General features: G+C 40.4%; 1 protein-coding gene across 1 annotated transcript in view; it reads right to left on the reverse strand.

The window, feature by feature from the left end:
* Window positions 1–20000, reverse strand: part of LOC308078583 (carboxyl-terminal PDZ ligand of neuronal nitric oxide synthase protein) — an 82103-nt gene that overhangs the window by 22241 nt on the left and 39862 nt on the right. The window contains exons 3-9 of the mRNA XM_080419803.1: window positions 17432–17524; window positions 15602–15660; window positions 10756–10864; window positions 9101–9230; window positions 8621–8811; window positions 5786–5950; window positions 1915–2104 (exon numbers count right to left, since the gene is read on the reverse strand). Coding sequence (XP_080275929.1) covers window positions 1915–2104; window positions 5786–5950; window positions 8621–8811; window positions 9101–9230; window positions 10756–10864; window positions 15602–15660; window positions 17432–17524 — 937 coding nt within the window. The remainder of the gene's footprint in view (window positions 1–1914; window positions 2105–5785; window positions 5951–8620; window positions 8812–9100; window positions 9231–10755; window positions 10865–15601; window positions 15661–17431; window positions 17525–20000) is intronic.

Consider the following 20000-nt stretch of genomic DNA (forward strand, 5'->3'; position numbering starts at 1 on the left):
TGGCTTTGGGTTTCAGCACACCACTGTCATACGCAGTGGTGTAAAGTAAGTACATTTACTCAAGTACTGTACTTAAGTACAATTTTGAGGTACTTTTACTTTACTGGAGTATTTCCAATTGTCTATACTTTTACTTCTACTCCACTACATCTCAAAGGCAAAGATTGTACTTTTAATCCACTACAATTATTTGAAAACTTCAGTTACTAGTTACTTTGCAGATATACAATTATTTTCAAACATTTGAGTACTTTTACTTTTGGTAGCCTACTTTAAGTACATTTTGATATCAGTACTTTCGTACTTTCACTCAAGTACAATTTGAATTCCAGACTTTTACTTGTAACAGAGTACTTCTAAATTGCAGTATTGATACTTTTACTCAAGTAAAACATTTGAGTACATTTTCCACCACTGTAATCATACGGTGAAGGATAAATCAGGCCTAACTGCAGTCTCTCTCAACCCGGCATGAGTGCTGAGTCTGACTCTTATCCCAGAAGAGGAGTGGGCACAGTGCCAGTCACAGTAATTAAGTCAACCATGTCTAAGATGAGCTAGATTAGCATTTCCGAGCAGGGCGGCTAACATGATTAATAAAAGCGTAAAACGCTGTGTCACTTTCATGTACAGCTAGACACCCCTATACACACGCACAGGAAGAACAAACATTAAAAGGTGCAGTAAGTGATATTTTATTTTTGAAAAATCTTTTAAGATAAGTGTTAGATAGCATTATATTCTGATAGTAATCATTGCTATAGTAACGAGTCTCCCCGTCGGTACAGCTCTTTAGTAAATAGAAAATACATTTCTAGGTCAGGATACCAATTTCATCCAATCAGGAGAGAGAACTCCATACATACAGGATATACTAGGATAAAAAAAAGTACAATTGGTAGTGATGAAGCAGAACAAATTGTGGACAAAATTGGAACTGGAACGCCATAAGATTGAAGCTGATTAATGGGTTCTTTCTCCTCATTGGATGATATTGGCAACCCACCCGAAAATGTATTTCCTGTTCATTAAAGAGCTGGAGAGGGACGGGAGACCCCTGTTACTGAACAAACAATCTATCGGAATGATTACTATCAGAATATAGATCTTTAACTTTCTAACAATATTCATTTTGTTTGAACCAAAAAACATCACTTACAACGTCACCTTTAACACTGTCAAATTCAAACAGTAGCACACACACACGACACACACACACACACACACACGCACACACGCATGCACGAGCGCACATACTTCGTGACGTGTTGTAAGCTAGTAGATCAGCTATTTCTGTTATTTGAAAAAACTAAGTATTACTTAATATTATTAAATGTGTCAGTAATTCTTTGTAATTCTTTTTAACCCATTGAGACCTGAAGCCGATTCTACATGTCTCCTAAATCTCAACAGTATTCTGAAAAACTTATGTTTCTATATCAGTGGTGCTCAATCTTTTTCATGTCATGGACCCCCAAAATGATATGTATTTGGCCGCGGACCCCCATCAAAATATTTTGTTCCAGGGACCCCCAGAAGCAAAGATTTGAGTTAAAAATGTTCGCTTTAAAAATATACATATTCAAAGATTTGCACACATTTTCACGATTTTTCAAAAATAGCAGATCTACAAGCTCGTAGCGCTCTGTGCCGCGCTATGAGCTTGTAGATCTGCTATTTTTGAATAGCCCAAAGTGTAAAATAATGCTTTTTAGCTCAAATGAAATGACACAGTTCCAGGTCTTAATGGGTTAAGCTAGATATGTCATATCTGCCCTGTTGCAATGTGTGATTATGAAGCCTTAAAAAAAAAAAAACAGAAATGAAAGTTGCATTCATACGTTCCAATGTTCAATGCCAGAAACACAACAACTGTAAATCTGTAAAAAAAAAAATGTGACTAGCGCCCCCTACCCCCTGGCTCCGGGTGTGGCCGTGCAGGAGGAGGTTGAGCCGGCAGGGCCTCCAGCTCCTTGAGCTGCTGAACGAGCAGGGCCAGGTGCTGGAGTAAGTCCCGGTTCTGCAGCACCAGCTGGTGAACGCGGGCCTGGGCCTCAATACGGGCGGAGCTCTCCGCTGCCATCTGGTCTTTCAGCAGCTGCACCTGAGGCGAGAGAGAGAGAGAAACCATCAGTGGTGGAAAAAGTACTTAATTTTTTTTTACTTAAGTAAAAGTATCAATACTGCAATGTTAGAAATACTCTGTTACAAGTAAAAGTCCGGAATTCAAAATTGACTTGAGTAAAAGTACACAAGTATGGGCATCAAGTTATCACATGTCTAAAATGTATAAAGATCTTTTGAAAATAGCAGATCTACAAGCTCACAACGCGTCGCGACGCGACGCGATGTGAGCTTGCAGATCGGCTATTTTCAAATAGCCAAAGTTTGAATAGGGCTGAAGTGGTTAATGTGTGTTTTGTAATAATAATCAAAATCTACAAAGTAACTAGTAACTGAAGTTTTCAAATAATTGTAGTGGAGTAAAAGTACAATATTTGTCTCTGAGATGTAGTGGAGTAGAAGAAAAGTATTGAAAACTTAAAAATTCCTAAAAAGTGTACTTAAAGTACAGCACTTGAGTACATGTTACTTTACACCACTGGAAACCATGACCACACCAGCAATGGGACATTATTGGATAATTGTATATATATGTATATATGTATATATATACATATATATATATCGTTGCTGTCGGGTAGAAGAAACCTCTCATCTCCATATTTTTAACGTTTTGTGTTTTTCGTAATTTAACGCCCTACGTGATCATACTATAGCGTCGCGCCGCGAAGCGACGCGTTTCGAGCTTGTAGATCTGCTACTTTTGCAATTTGTTTATTTGAATCCTGAAAAGTAACAGTTTTAGACATGTGAGGTTTCCACCCGACAGAGACGATATACTTTACTGGATAATTGTATACAATATATGTCGTTGCGTTCAACCTTTTTAATGTGTTTCTTATGTAAATGAACGCCCTACTTCGTCACACAAGAGTGAAAAATAGCCCCTCTACAAGCTCACAACTAGAAGATTGGCTATTTTCACTATCTTAAAATGTTTTAAAAATAATAATAAAAAAGGAACGGATTTGGACGTACAAGGTTTTCTCCACCCTGACGGCAACAATATATAACCTTTACTTAACCAGTTAAAACAGTGACTATGTTTTCATGGACCCTAATATTCCACTTAAATTCAGAATGACATTCAGAATAAAAAACTCCCTCAATTGGAAGAGAATATTACGATAACGGGTCCATTTGGTTCTATTCGCACACTCTCAGAGTTACAGACCCCGGAATGGGTCCATTTGGAACCCTAGGTTGTTCCCAGGACCCGACGTTGAGAACCACTGACCTAGTTCATTTATTTTTAACCCATTAAGACCGGGCGGGAACCCATCTGAGTCAATATATATATATATACATTTTGAGATGGGGGTCCGCTGCCAAATACATATCTAAAAATGTTTTCTAAATCTTAACATTATGTTGCTATATCAGTGGTGCTCCAACTTTTCCATGTCAAGGACCCCCAAAATTATATGTATTTAGCCGCGGACCGCCATCTCAAAATATATTGTTCCAGGGATCCCCAGAAGCACAGATCGGAGAAAATCGCTTTAAAACATATATATATATTCAAAGATTTGCAAAAATATTCACTATTAAAACATTTTTTTTGCAGATCTACAAGCTTGTAGCGCGGCACTCGGTGCCGTGCTACGAGCTTGTAGATCTGCTATTTTTGAATAGCCAAAGAAATCTATAAATGACACACAGATGCGTTCCCGGTCTTAATGGGTTAATCACAAAATCCCCAATTATATGCCCTATTCAATGTTACAATCACACACTCGAGTCCCCCACACACGCAGACTACAAACAGAATACTCCTGAGCCATGATTTTAACAGGAGGAATAATTTATTCAAATTTCTATTCGCAGGCTCCGAAATTGAAAATAATGACGGACAGGGGCGCTTTGTGTTCATAATTCAGTGAGTGCTGCATTGTGCGCTGACAATGAACGTCTGCAAATATGACTGACATTGAAAAATTTATGTTTGCCCAGATGATTTCAAGAACCAATAGGATAGCTCTGTGTGTTTGTGTGCATGCATGACATGTGCGTGTGTGTGTGTGTGTGTGTGTGTGTGTGTGTGTGTGTGTGTGTGTGTGTGTGTGTGTGTGTGTGTGTGTGTGTGTGTGTGTGTGTGTGTGTGTGTGTGTGTGCGCACTGATTTGTTACTGTGTTTCTGTTTGTGCTTCAGTCCATTATGTGTGTTTCCTGTAGCATTATTTGAAATCTCTTGTCATAACTATGTTGACACTGCCCCCTGGTGGCTCTGCCGCAGACAGACACAGGTGCTGTCTGTTGAAAAACATTTTAAAATAGTTTAACTAGCCGATCTACATCGACACGTTGTGAGCTTGTAGATCGGCTATTTGAACTATTTTTAAATGTTTTTCAAAATAGTAAAACATGGCAAAAAGGTTAAGGGATAAAGGGTAAGGCGGTGCGCAAGATAGGTCTCTCTGTCTCTCTCTCTCTCTCCCCCTCCCCTCTCTCTCTCTCTAAACAACAGAGGTAAAGCTCCAAGTATATAAAGAGTTTGACATCTCAAGACCAAGAGGTGGTTGTGTGAATGTGTGTGTGTGTGTGTGTGTGTGTGTGTGTGTGTGTGTGTGTGTGTGTGTGTGTGTGTGTGTGTGTGTGTGTGTGTGTGTGTGTGTGTGTGTGTGTGTGTGTCTGTGTGTGTGTGTGTGTGTGTGTGTGTGTGTGTGTGTGTGTGTGTGTGTGAGTGTGTGTGTGCGTTTTAGCTCAAGCATTAAGTATTGCGCGCACACACACGCACACTCGTGTGTGTGTGTTTGTGCACGCACGCGTGTGTGTGCGCGTGTGTGCGCGCGTGTGCGCTTTAGCTCAAGCATTAAGTATTCCACAGTGGTCAAAATGATACAAAACTAAAAAAATGTGTGCTGTCATATACCTGTGCTTATTACAAGGCTTGGTTGAATGCTCGATTCTGATTGGTCAATCACTGAATTCAGCGGTGTGTTATTCTTTCTGTATAATGACCGATGAGCTCTATAACAGACCGCCGTCTAATCGAAGGCTCAGAGCACCTGTGCTGCGCTGCTTGATTTTATGCTGTATCCATGTGCTGTATCCCTCTCGGTTCTGGGGGGCTTGCCTCCAGTACACCCCTGGTTGCAGTCAGTGGTGGAAAGTAACTAAGTACATTTACTTAAGTACTGTACTCAAGTAAAAAAAAAAAATTGTATTTGTACTTTACTTGAGTATTTCCAATTTCCAATACTTTTACTTCTACTCCACTACATCTCAGAGGCAAATATTGTACTTTTACTCCACTACAATTACTTGAAAACTTTAGTTACTAGTTACTTTTCAGATATAAATTATGATATTACGAAACATACATTATTACACTTTAGCCCTATTTTATACATAGGCTATTTGAAAATAGCAGATCTACAAGCTCACAACGCGTCGCTTTGCGACGCGTTGTGAGCTTGTAGATCGGCTATTTTCAAACATTTTTGTACTTTTACTTTTGGTACTTTAAGTACATTTTGATGCCAATACTTCTGTACTTTTACTCAAGTAAATTTAGAATTCCGGAGTACTTCTACAGTGCAGTATTGATCCTTTTACTTAAGTAAAACATTTGAGTACTTTTTCCACCACTGGTGAGGTCATACCTATGTGTTGCAGTGAGGTCATACCTGTGTGTTGCAGCGATGTCATTAATCCATACCTGTGCCACAGCCACCTGTGTGTGTTGCTGCTGCTGGTGCAGCTGGTGCTGCAGCAGCTGGAGGTAGTGCTGCGACGCCAGCGGCGTGGCGCACGGAGAGCAAGGGCTGCTGGGAGACATGCCTTGTCGCGGCGTCACGGTGAAGAAGGATCTCTGATCAAAGTCCTGTTCCCACACACACACACACACACGCACAGATCAATAAATAAACACATCGATTACAGAACCAGGAAACCCAGTCTTTATATTAAAACCCATTCAATCCGCATCTGTGTCATTTTAGATTTGAGCTACAAAGCATTATTTTATACTTTGGCTATTCAAAAATAGCAGATATACAAGGTCATAGCGCGTCACTTCGTACGTTTTCAGCTCAAATCTTTGCTTCTGGGGGGCCCCTGGAACAGCATATTTTGAGATGGGGGTCCACGGCCTAATACATATAATTTTGGGGGTCCTTGACACTGACAGAAGTTTGAGCACCAATAGCATGTCTGTGTGTTTGAGAGTGTGTTTGAATGGTTTACACGAAAACAGCAGAGTTCAAGGGAGATGAAACCCTAGGTTGATTTTGTTTCCTATAGAGGTTAAAAACTACAGAAGCGTGGACGACCCGATAGCCGAGTGATTAGAGTGCTGTAAGTCCCTAAAAAATACAATAAATATATTTTTTTAAAGCCTATACGGAAGGGTAAAAACATGGCATGCAGCAGCTAATAAAATGAATAAATAATGCTTGCACACATTGGCACACCAAAATCTAACACATCCATCGTACCTGGTGTTAGCTGCAGCTCTGTTGCTTACATCAGTACAAGGTCAGCCTGCCATGTTTTTACCCTTCTGTCGTTTTTTAACCTGGACAGGAAAGCAAACTGCAAAATGTCCACTTCCTCCTCATAATATGGTACCTTGCTTTTGCTTCCTCCTTCTTTTTCCACATTCCATCTCTTCTCCCCCCGCACTCTCTCCTCCATCTCTCTCATGCTATCACCCTTCTCTTTAAATCTCTCCTCCCCTCCGATGTTCCATGCTCTCTCCCTCTCCCCCTCTCCCCCTCTCTCTCTCTCCCTCTCTCTCTCTCCCTCTCTCTCTTATCCACTCGCTCTCTCCTTGCTTATCTCCATGCAGCAGATGTTGGTGAACCCGTTAATGGGATTATGGTGGCTTTCCTCCAAAATCAAAGTGAACACATTCTAGGTTTTGGGATTAGGTGGCCTCCTTTCACAGCCACCAGGAATACTCATCTCCTCCTGCTCTGTTCTGTTCTGTTCTGATCATTGCCAGTAGCTGTACCATTATTGTGTGTGTGTGTGTGTGTGTGTGTGTGTGTGTGTGTGTGTGTGTGTGTGTGTGTGTGTGTGTGTGTGTGTGTGTGTGTGTGTGTGTGTGTGTGTGTGTGTGTGTGTACTTGTATTACTATACTTGTGAGGGCCCAATATATCCCCACAAGTATAGTTTCCTACCTTCAAAACCCCCCTGAAAACCCACCTGTTCAGAATCACCTTTCTGAGTTGACTTTGATTTCAACTCGTTATTTTTTGTGTTTTATAGCTTTTAAAGGTAGGGTATGTGATTTTCTTTGGTTAAAATAAGTGTTAAATAGCTCTATATTCTGACTCATTGCTATAGAGTGTTTGTTCAGTAAAAGGAGTCTCCTTGTCTCTCCAGCTCTTTATAAAACAGAAAATGCATTTTCGTTTCATTTCCAATTTTATCCAATCAGGATAGAGAACTCAATCAAGATATAGATTGAACAAGTGAAATTGGAAGTGATGACACTAAAAATGAAGCTTAAAAATTGGTACTTTCTCCTGATTGGCTGAGACTTTGACACCTACCAGAAAATGTATTTTCTGTTTATTAAAGAGCTGGAGAGACTCCTGTTACTGAACAAACACTCTATAGCAATGATTACTATCAGAATATAGCGCTTTAACCTTTTAACAAAATACTTTTTGTTTTAACCCAAAAATATCACTTACCCTACCTTTAAGTTTTTCCTATAAAGATGTTCTCTTTTTTTTGTCCTTGCCCCCCCCCCCCCCACACACACACATCGTCTTTGAGTACTTAGAAAACCGCAATATAAATTCCAGATATTATAATTATAATTCTTTGTCATATCTGCCCCGTGCAACTTTTGTTTACAAGGCCTAAAAGCCACACAATTAAATCGTTAATCGTAATTATTTGTATGACAATTAATCGTCAAGTAAAACGTCATAATCGTGATAGCCCTATGTTTGTGTGTGCGTGTGTGCAGTGTACAGTGTATGTATGTATCAGTGGTGGAAAGTAACTAAGTACATTTACTTAAGTACTGTACTTAAGTACAATTTTGAGGTATTTGTACTTTATTTGAGTATTTCCAATTTCCAATACTTTTACTTCTACTCCACTACATCTCAGAGGCAAATATTGTACTTTTATTCCACTACATATACTTGAAAACTTTAGTTACTAGTTACTTTTCAGATATAAACTATGATATAATGAAACATACATTAACCACTTTAGCCCTATTTTATACCTAGGCTATTTGAAAATAGCCGATCTACAAGCTCACAACGCGTCGCGATGCGACGCGTTGTGAGCTTGTAGATCTGCTATTTTCAAATATTTAGTACTTTTACTTTTGGTACTTTAAGTACATTTTGATGCCAATACTTTTGTACTTTTACTCAAGTACATTTTTAATTCCGGACTTTTACTTGTAACAGAGTATTTCTTATATTGCAGTATTGGTACTTTTACTTAAGTAAAGAATTTGAGTACTTTTTCCACCACTGTATGTATGTATGTATGTATGTATGTATGCGCGTCCTGTCCTACCATGATAGTTTGACCTGGTTTGACCACACTGAGTTGAGCCAGACTGCTGAGGATGTGGCTGACTTGCTGCTCACACAGCGATGCAGGGAGGCCTGCTGGGAGTTCACCTCCTCCTCCTCCTCCTCCTCCTCCTCCTGCTCTCCTCACAACTCCTTCACCTTCCCCTTGGTCTGCTCCTGTCTCTTTACCGCCTGGCGAGAGAAAACACACACAAAAATATTTTGTGCCAGGGATTCTTCAGAAATAGCACATCTACAAGCTCATAGCGCGCGCTATGAGCTTGTAGATGTGCTATTTCTGAATAGCCAAAGTATAAAATACATATTATATATTTTATCCTATTGTTATATAATTGAGTACATGTACTCATGTAAATGCATAAACATGAGACTATACAATTGGCATGTTGTTGGTATGTGTTTGTGTACAGCAGGGGGGTGTACAATAAGTGTGCTTACAGTAACTGTGTGTGTTTCTCACCCTCACTGGTGGGCTCCTCCGTGGACTTGTCACTCTCTCCGTCCGCTTCCTGCTCCGCATGCTGAAGGCTGAGTTTGTGACACACCTCAAACGCCTGTCCTATGGTCCGTACGATACGCATGGCCTGGGTCTGAAAACAGTTGTACAATTTTACAATTCAGGCATTTGGCAGGGCCGGGCTATATGGACAGATATGCAAGCTCACTTCGTGCCATGCTGGGGGTCTTTTCTGGGGGTCCCTGGTACAAAATGTTTTAGATGGGGGGGTCCGCAGCCAATTATATATCAATTTGCGGTCCTTGACACGACAAAGTTTGAGAAATACTGCCCTAGTCAACAAATTACAGGGTAAATGGTAAATTCAGGAGAAAAGGGGGGTAAAAAATGATTGGCTACTCTAAATAAAATTTAAAAAAAGAATCAATGTGAACAAGTAACCAACATACGGTATAACTGCATAGTATAACTTTTTTATTTTAATGATCAAGTTGTTATTTATCGGTGTCACAATGAAGATTTAAAGAAAATACACCAAGGAATTCTTTACATGATTTTTTCCTAGTATTTCCAGTTTTCAGTACTTTTACTTATCTCCATCTATAATTATTGGACAACTTTAGTTGCTAGTTACTTTATAGATTCTGATTATTATTACAATTAACCACTTCAACCCTATAAACATTTCGGCCATTTGAAAATAGCAGATCTACAAGCTCACAATGCGTCGCGATGCGACGCATTGTGATCTGATTTTTATACATTTGAAAACTTGTGAAATGTAACATTCTGCATAATGAGTACTTTTACTTTTTTGATGCCAATACCTTTGTACGTTTACTCAAGTATATTTTGAATACCAGACTTTTACTTGTAACAAGAGTATTTCTGCATTGCAATATTGATACTTTTACTTAAGTAAAACATTTACGGGTACTTTTTCCACCACCGAGTCTGAAGAGGTGAGTTTTCATGGTGTGCCGCTAAATGGGGAATGAGTCTGCAGTTGTGAGTGTGCGGGGGAGTTCTGTAGCAGGGTGGTGGGGGGGTGGGGGGGGGGGGGGTGGGGGTACTCAACTCAACTGAGAACAAACTTCAAAAGCTGATCGCTAGACTGTAATCCTATCCACCACGGTGGGACACTCATTACAGTCCCACGGACAAAAGCCAGCCTCTGAGGCAAACACACACTTCAACGTCAGAGAGAAAACACCAGTTTTACCAAGAGATAATGTCCAATCTTTCAGTCCAATCTGTCCTCACATCTTTTCAGGCCTCGAGCCCCCCAAAATAATCATATTTGACTCTTTTTTTTTTTTTTTTTGCCTTTTATAGTTTAGTTTGTTGATTACTTTTGACGCAGTAATGGTATTAAAAATGTCTTAAATTGTGACTGTAGATCTGGCATTTTCAGAGCGCAACACCCGAGTGCAACCAATCATAAAATTACATGTCTTAGTTCTACTGGATCTCTTCTCCACTATAGTCCCTCGCTAACATTTTAGTCTAGTTTTTATTTGTTGACGAAATTGTTAATATATTTAGTCTTAGTTTTAGTCATCATAGCTTAGTTTTTATTTTTTATTTTTTACTTCGTTTTCGCCAGTGAAAAAAAGGTAGTCAATGAAGATTTTTCGTCATAGTGGCCACAAACCTACCTTCTTCTTGGATTTGAAGACATTACACCTGAAGGAGTTATTGGAGCTGTCTCTGGCAATGTAGCTGAAGATCTTTAAGTCCTGGGAGTCATGTGACACGTAGAAAATCCTGAAAAAATAAATACAAATAAATGTGATGACAAGCATGAAGATTTGAAAGGTTTCTCAATTATGACAACTAGAGCAGTAGTATCCGTTATGATTCCCGGGGGGCAGCAATGCAGCATAGACAGTAAAAAGGATGGACAAAGTTACGCCCATATAGACTCTACAGACCGTTAAAGGAAGCCTATTTTTCTATATCGCGTCATATCCTATGCACTCGGAAATGAATGCTATTGGTTGAGACCAGAGTGGTGTGGGGAATGGATGCTATTGGTTGTGTAGCTTGTCAATCAAATAATCACAAGGTAGGCCAGTCTATGATGTCAGACATGTACAGTATTGATGTCACTACTATGATGATGTCACTACAGACAGTCTATATATATGGGTGCAGACAGACGCAAGATACCTGTCCTGTCTGACAGGGGATAGGATTATACAATATAGCATAATACAATACAGGACAGGACAGGACAGTACATTAAAGGGCAATACAGGACAGTACAGGGCAATATAGGACAATACAAGGACAGGACAGGACAGGACAGGACAAACTAGATGAAGACAAGTGCACATGAAGTAAACAAAAGGGTTAAAATAGATTGTAGAAGGTCTGAAAACATTGTATTCATCATACAGTAGTTACGGTACATACAATGCCACCCCCTAGCGTTCACATTTAACCTTAAATTGTGCATAAAAAATGACAATTCTCTGCAACCCTGCACATGTTTAGCAGGATAGCAGGACAGACATGACAGCAGGACAAGACACAAGGCAGGCCAAGACAAGACAAGACAGGGCAAGACAAACTAACACAAGGCAAGACAAGACAGGACAGGACAGGACAGGAAAAACTAAGACAAGACAGGACAGGAAAAACTAAGACAAGACAGGACAGGACAAACTAAGACAAGACAGGACAAACTAAGACAAGACAGGACAAGACAGGACAGGACAGGACAGGACAGGACAGGACAGGACAAACTAAGACAAGATAGGACAGGAAAAATTAAGACAGGACAGGACAAACTAAGACAAGACAAACTAAGACAAGACAAGACAAGACAAGACAGGACAGGACAAACGAAGGCAGGACAGGACAAACTAAGACAAGACGGGACGGGACGGGACGGGACGGGATGGGACGGGACGGGACGGGACGGGACGGGACGGGACGGGACGGGACGGGACGGGACGGGACGGGACGGGACGGGACAGGACAAACTAAGACAAGACAGGACAAACTAAGAAAAGACAGGACAGGACAAACTAAGACAAGACAAGACAAGACAAGACAAGACAGGACAAACTAGGACAGGACAAAGACAGGACAGGACAGGACAGGACAGGACAGGACAGGACAGGACAGGACAGGACAGGACAGGACAGGACAGGACAGGACAGGACAGGACAGGACAGGACAGGACATATTGTTGAAATATTGTCAAATTTTCACTTTTTTTAAAAATAGCTAAAGTAACAGGATCTTTTTTTTTTACTTTATTTATACAGGGGTAGCAGACAACATCAAAAAACGTTTTAAAGTATAAAATAAAATTTGCGGGAGGTGTTGTATTGCTGTAGCGTCTGGTTTCCCTGTCGTCGATCCAACATTGAGGAACCGTTTTCCGGAACCTTTTTTATCACACTGTCAGAGCTGCTATGTTGACTTCACGTCTGCTATACAATTACAATACCAGTGGTTCTCAAACTTCTCAAACCTTTTTATTTCAAGGTCCACCATGACTCTGACTCTTTGTACGTGCTCAGAGTTACAGATGTGAAAGGGTCCATTTGGAACTTTTTATTTATTATAATTTATTATTATTATTTATCAATGTATTATTATTAATATTATTATTATTATTATTATTATTATTATTATTATCATTATTATTATTATTATTATTATTATTTATCATCAAAAACAGCTTAATTTTTTCATATTTTTATTTATTTCTCTATTTTACTTTATTTTTATTTAATGTTTTTTTATTTTTTTATTTTTTTTAATAAACATTAAGCGGGAAGACATGACAGGAGCTTACTATGAAACCGTGCTCGGCTTGTGTGTGTGTCTCTCTGTGTTCACGCTCTCATTGGCTGCATGCACCCATGTGACTCACAGGCGTGCACTGCCTGTAAGCAGCCACCCGAGTGCGCCAGAGTGCAGGAATTTAGACAATGCTCTGATTACAATGCACAACAGCCTGCCCCCCCCCACACACACACACACACACACACACACACACACACACACACACACACACACACACACACACACACACACACACACACACACACACACACACACACACACACACACACACACACACACACACAGTTCTCTCCCCATCACGGTGAAATAACACGGATTACAAGTCCGTAAATACACAATATTTTCGAGCTGCGTTCGCTTCCCGCGTTTGCGCGTCTTACTTGTATACTATAGTATAGTTCAAAGAGATTACCACTAAGGAGGAGGAGATGGAGATACAAATACAGCAATGTATCATTCAAAACATTCCTCCTTAAATCAAAGACTGATGTCATGTGAGCAGTTTAACTATCTACTTTTCCCCCCCCTTTTCCTATAATTGTTCATGGGAGCATGTCAGAGACGGGAGACAAAAGAGAAAGACTAGGGCAGGGCAGTCTTCTTCAATGTTTTTTTCAGGTCAAGGGCCCCTTGGCTGACAGAGAGATGAAACGGGGACCCCCACTACATATTGTATACAATTGTGTTGCAGATTAAACATTTTCATAGATATCATAGATAGCTCCACATACTTGTTTGACAGCACTATCATCAGTGATTAAGGTATATTTTCAGACATACAGTATTCAATCCTCAATAGTAAACTTGACCCTTGGATCCGTACTTGGTCTACTGAGTCTGTTCTTTCCCTGTACACCAAGCCTCTTTGCCGAAAATAGCCAATCTTGTGCCTTGTAGATCTGCTATTTTCTGCAAATGCTCCCCCCAGAATAGGGAATAATCAAGCCACAAACATTTCGCAGCCCTCCCCCTGTAGTAACTGTGGGGACCCCTTATGGGTCCCAGACCCCCTGTTGAAGACCCATGGACTTAAGGACAGAGTAGAACTCTACAGCATAGTTAGAAGAGTTATTGGAGCAGAGCGACAAAATGCAACGGGTGCAAGGGAATTCTGGGAGCCATTATGTTTATTTAGGAACTGTGTAATCTTCTCAGCCCCTCTGTGTATTTTCCCTCAGCCTTGAAAGGAAGATAAAACCTGCTTCATACTGTACCATGTCGTACCATGGTCTCCTGCGCTGAAAATAGCAGATGTACGAGCTCACAATGCGGCGAGGCACAACACATTGTGAGCTTGTAGATCGGTGCGGGATGCCATCGTACGACAGAATATAAATTAAGCATAGGCTTAACGTTTTGTGCCCAACTGGCTGCTAAAGACAACTATCATATTTTCTCAACTTCCTTTCTTTTATCTCGTCATTATTAACGTACGGTAGGTAGCCTTTGTTTCATTTGTTTCACTTTGTCAATCTTCATGTGTTACTGTTCATCTTCATGTATTGTTTTAGTTCATGTTGTCGACTGTACCTTTTCAAATGATGTGATTTTCTTTTCTTTTGCGACAGCACATCCTATTCAGCAGAGGCACGTCACGGTCGTTACAGAGTGGTGTCTCAAAAGCCATATGTGCTGTAACTGTACCCTAGTACCTACTGTACAGTACACATTATAGTATACACTGTAACTGTACCCTAGTGTACAGTACACATTATAGTCTGCCGACTGCGTGCAAAAAACATGGATAATTCATCAGGATGCCTGATGACTCTAATTGCTCTTGGCACATGCATTCATGCACTTTCGTCCTGCATGTTTAACCCACTGAGACCGGGAAAGCATCTGTATTTGTACATCTGCTATTTAAAAAAAATCGTGAATGTCTGTGCAAATCTTTGAATATATATATTTTTTAAAGCAAACATTTTTTACTTCTTTGCTTCTGGGGGGTCCCTGGGGGTTACACAGATGCGTTAACGGTTTTAATGGGTTAAGCACATGGGAAGGCCTTCAGAGTGCTACTAAAAGCATGCAACCACCAGCACAGCCCATTCATATATATGCCCAGCATTAAACCGCTCTAAGCCCGGTCGGGCCGTTCCACAGCGGCTGCAGCTGGCACAGATTATTTCCACAGGGAGCCGTGCATTGTAATGCATGCTGTGTGTTGTTTCTGCTAAAAAGAACAAGCAACCGAAATAAGCTCTACATCACAATGGAAGTGGGGTTCTTTTTTAGCTTCATGTTTTGAAAAAAGGGACTATTAGTGTGATGAGATTTAAAGCCGTACATTCATAAGATTTATGTCCTTATACCAGGATTCAAACCCAGGTCAAACCCACGCGAGAAAAACAATTTTGACCAGAACATGTTCTTTGGGCAGGGGGGATATTGTGCTTTGAGTTTCAGGCAGTACCACTTGTCAACCAGTAGGTGGCCTATACCCCACACCAGGGTTTAAATGTCTCAATAGAAGAGAGAACACCTCCAACCACTGCAGATGTACTAGTTATATTGTATTAACATACTCTACCATATAAATTGGTTACAATAACATTTGTCATTAAAATAACTTTTGGATTGCCACTTTGACGGATTATATATCATAGTTAGATTATAATTTATGTCATATTTATATAGATTATATTGTTTGTAGGTCAGTTCGAGGCTGAGACTAACCTGTAGACGGGGTCGTGCATGATCAGCATCTTGCTTTCATCCCAGGTCCATTCTTTCCTCTGCGGATGTACAGCAGAGAACATCACTCAAAACATCCAAAACACACGCACAGCTTGCATTCTACAGTGTACCTTTAGTAATGGACAGTTTCATCTGCATTAAGTCTTTCCATGAAATAAAAAGCTGAATCTTTGATCTCATTCATGATGCCTTTTGCACACACAATGCAATCAACATTCAGGTGTGAATATCCTCCACTGTTTTAACGACTTAAGCCCTGCCTAGAGCAGTGGTTCTCAAACTTTTTCATGTCAGGGACCCCCAAATTGACACTTATTAGTCCGCGGACCACCATTTGAAAAGATTTGCCAGGGACCCCCATAAGAGAAGTTCTTTACGGCTCTAGCAGTGATTCTCAACCATTTTGATTTCAAGGACCCCCAGTTTGACATGCATTAGGCTACGGACCCCCATTTAATGGCCTTTCTATCTCTAGGACCCCAATTTATGTTGTAAAAATCTATGTTCATTAACTCTGAGAGTGTACAAATGGAACCAAATGGACCCTAACGGGTCCATTTGGTTCCATTTGTACACTCTCAGAGTTACAGACCCATGTCATTTGGTCATTTGGTCATTTGGTCATTTGGTCATTTCGTTCCTAACTAGCCATAATTTAGCTGGGGACCCCCTGGAACTCCCTCAACGACCCCTGGGGGTCCCCGGACCCCACTTTGAGAACAAATGGCCTAGAGTATATACAGCACAGAGCATCCTTAAGGATCTACATCATCCTGCTCACCCTCTGTTCGTGTGGAGGGACTCGGGACACGACCTGAGACACCACAGGCCAGAGAGCATCTCCACCCACACAACACGCTTTTTTAACCGTTTTTTTCCTGCCACTGTGCGATTAGTAACCGAGGACATTAAAGGGATAGTTCACCCCCAAAATTTCCTATCGATTAGTCACCCCATGGAGACTTGAATTCATGGATATTTTTTTGTTTTTTTGTCGCATTCCTAAGCCAATCATTTGATGACCGGCAGCGGTTCCGGTAGGAGACACAAAGAGTCTCCTATCGTGTCTCCTACCGGAACCGCTGCCCACCGGTCCGCTGGTCATCAAATTATTGGCTTAAGAATACGACAAAAACAAAAAAATATCCATGAATTTCAAGTCTCCATGGGGTGACAAGTCTCCATGGGTGAACTATCGCTTTAGGGATGGTAGCCAATATGACAGATGAACTGAATCATGACAGATGGACTGAATCATGATAGATGAATTGCACTATTATTTGCACGATTTTTTAGTTAGACTATGAAGTACTTATTTATTCTATTTTCCTTTTAAAGAGTATGGTAGGATATACATGTATGTAGGATTGTAGGATGTATGTTTTTTTTCTGTCTGGTCTGTATTTTCTGTCTTTTTTTAAATGCTGACCCTGGGAGCTGAGCTCCAAGATGTCCTATGCATTAGACTAGAGCAAATGGAGAATAAAGTCTATTCTATACTTTGTTATACGCTGAATAGCTGAAGTCTAAGATCTGCTATTTTTGAACATTTCAAATTTTGAATCTTTGAATTTCCACATAATGCCCAAAATAGGGGTGCCAGGTTGAAAGTGGTTTAATAATTCATAAAAGCATCTTACTATTAAACCGTACTCACTATTATACTGTACTACTAAACCGTCTTGGTTTGATGTCTTCCATGATCAAATAAATATTGTTAACTGGATTTTCCCTTTAGATAACCTTCATCTTATCTATCATTAAATGTATGCACATTTAACAGCTGATATAACAATGGTAGTATCTTACCTTTAGTTTTTTCCTCTGTATCACCTTGACGCCATCCACAGATACCACGATGCTGACCTTCTTTTTCTTAATGTTCTTGGCCTTGAACTCGTACTGAGAACACACACACACACACACACACACCCCCACACACACACCCCCACACACACACACACACACACACACACACACACACACACACACACACACACACACACACACACACACACACACACACACATACACACACACACACACACACACACACACACACACACACACACACACACACATATGCCAATGTTACTACAGTAAAACACACACAAATGCATGCCAATGTTACTACAGTAAAACACACACAAATACATGCCAATGATACTACAGTAAAACACATACAAATACATGCCAATGATACTACAGCAAAACACACACACACACACACACACACACACACACACACACACACATAAGTACATGCCAATGTACAGTCAAAGCCATGGAAGCATCAATAGGACCTGGCATCTTATAGTTTGTATAGTTTCAATGTACAGATTATTTATACATTATATATATATATATTATACTGTTTAGACCAGCGGTCTTCAACGTTTTTCAGGCCAAGGACCCCCTAGCTGAGAGAGAGATGAAGCAGGGACCCCCACTACATATTGTATTCATGTTAAAACGTGTGTTTTCAGACATTTAACCTCTTAAATCTTCACTACTTTGTAAACTTGACTGTTGGCTTTGTACTTATAGTCTGCTCTTTATTCCCTCTACATCAAACCTTTTTTGCCGAAAATAGCAGATCTACAAGCTCACAACGCCTCGCAGCGTGAGGGGTTGTGTGCTTGTAGATCTTCTATTTTCGGCTAATGTTCCCCTCAGAATACGGATCATAGGGTTCAAGTGGTTAGTGTAAAAAAAAAAGTCCCTACCACACAAAGATTTGGTAGTTACTTTGAATCCCGGATCCCCTGTTGAACTTTGTGTTCTTGCTTACTGTAAGTCGCTTACTGTAAGTCGCTTTGGATTAAGAGCTAAATGCCTAAACTGTAAATTGTAAACTGTTGATGACCCCTGGTTTAGACTGATGATAGGTTCTTGGTTTACCTATGATCCTGGATTACTATCTCTATGCATTTGATGTATTACCTTATGTGTTTACCTTGCTTACTGTAACTCGCTCTGGATTAAGAGTGTCTGCTAATTGCCAAAATTGTAAATTGTGGAAGCACACTGTCCTTACGGCGTGGCTTTGTAGAAGCTAGCCGTCTATAAGAGGGTCTGTGAGACAGTTTTGATTGACTGAACAATCAAAAATATCTTAGTATTAGGAGACGATCCAAATCGCATTCTGATATATCTCAGCACAGCTGCCCAGCAACACAGTGTTTGTGGGGACAGTGATGAAGTACAACATCTTCTGCCTCTCGAATGCCAACAAAATGCCTTTGGGGACACAGAACAAATGAATGGTGCACTGCTGGAGTGGGTTTTGGCTTAGCTTCAATGCATGACTACAAGATAACTACACTGTAAACCATGACACTAATACACGGCAGTGTCTTGCTAGTCTCATTCTCCTGCCTGCTATTTTCTCGCTCACCCTTGGTATTCCCTCATACAGGGTCTTGTTGGTAACATGTGCACTCTTGCTGATGTTAAGTACTGCACGCAATATTCTGGTGTAGCAGCAACATTGTATTAGTTTTACTGGTTTATAAGGTTTTACTTTACAGCTGTGTTTATTTTATTTTGTAGTGAGGCTCTTTTGTGTTTCCTGTTTTCCTTGTAGCTATCGCCTGTCTTGGCTCTCTGGTTTCACCTCTCTGTCATTCCCCTCAAGGTAATTGTGTGTTAATCTTGTTCTCCTGTGTCCTGTTAGCTGAAGGCCAATCATGAGTTAATTGCCCATCATGTTCACCTGTGTCTGGTTAGCCTGTGTTCTTAAAAGCCCTGGGCACTGTTTGTCAGGTTGTCTGATGAGGTCAATCAGTTCATGCCAGCATGTTTCTGTAAGCTAGCCTGTTTCTGCCAGCCAGTTTATGTAGCCTGTTCTTGTCGTTCACTTAAAGTTGAACCTGTGATAATTTTCCTGTGTATCCTGCCTGTGACTGAAGAAGTAATTTTGGTCAAAACTCGGTGCCACGCTATGAGCTTGTATATCTGCTATTTGCCAAATGCCTTCTAAATCAGTAGTTCTCACACTCGTAACATTTTTTTTTCTTTCTAAATAGCAGTGTAATGTACAAGCTTGCAGCACAAAGTGACATGCTGTGAGCTTGTATAGGTTGTAACAATGAGACTATCCTAGATTGTGTGTACTGTACAACTTTGCAGCACCCATACTCTCAACTGACCTTGAATGAATCTGAATTGGCACAGGTTACGTCAGTAAAAATCCATATTAATGCTTTAGAGAAAAGCAGAGTGCCAAAAACCAGCAGGATTTTCATAGATTGATAGATATGCTTCAAAAACTTGATTTTGGGTGGAGCAGCACTTTAAGTTGAATGACACCCTCTGTCCTTTCACATTAGTCACTGCCAGTGAGGGAGTGTAATGTTTTTTTCTGATAGTGTTCCAG

The sequence above is a fragment of the Gymnoscopelus braueri genome (genome assembly GCF_963280865.1).
Source record: "Gymnoscopelus braueri genome assembly, chromosome: 22".
Classification (NCBI taxonomy): Eukaryota; Metazoa; Chordata; class Actinopteri; order Myctophiformes; family Myctophidae; genus Gymnoscopelus; species Gymnoscopelus braueri.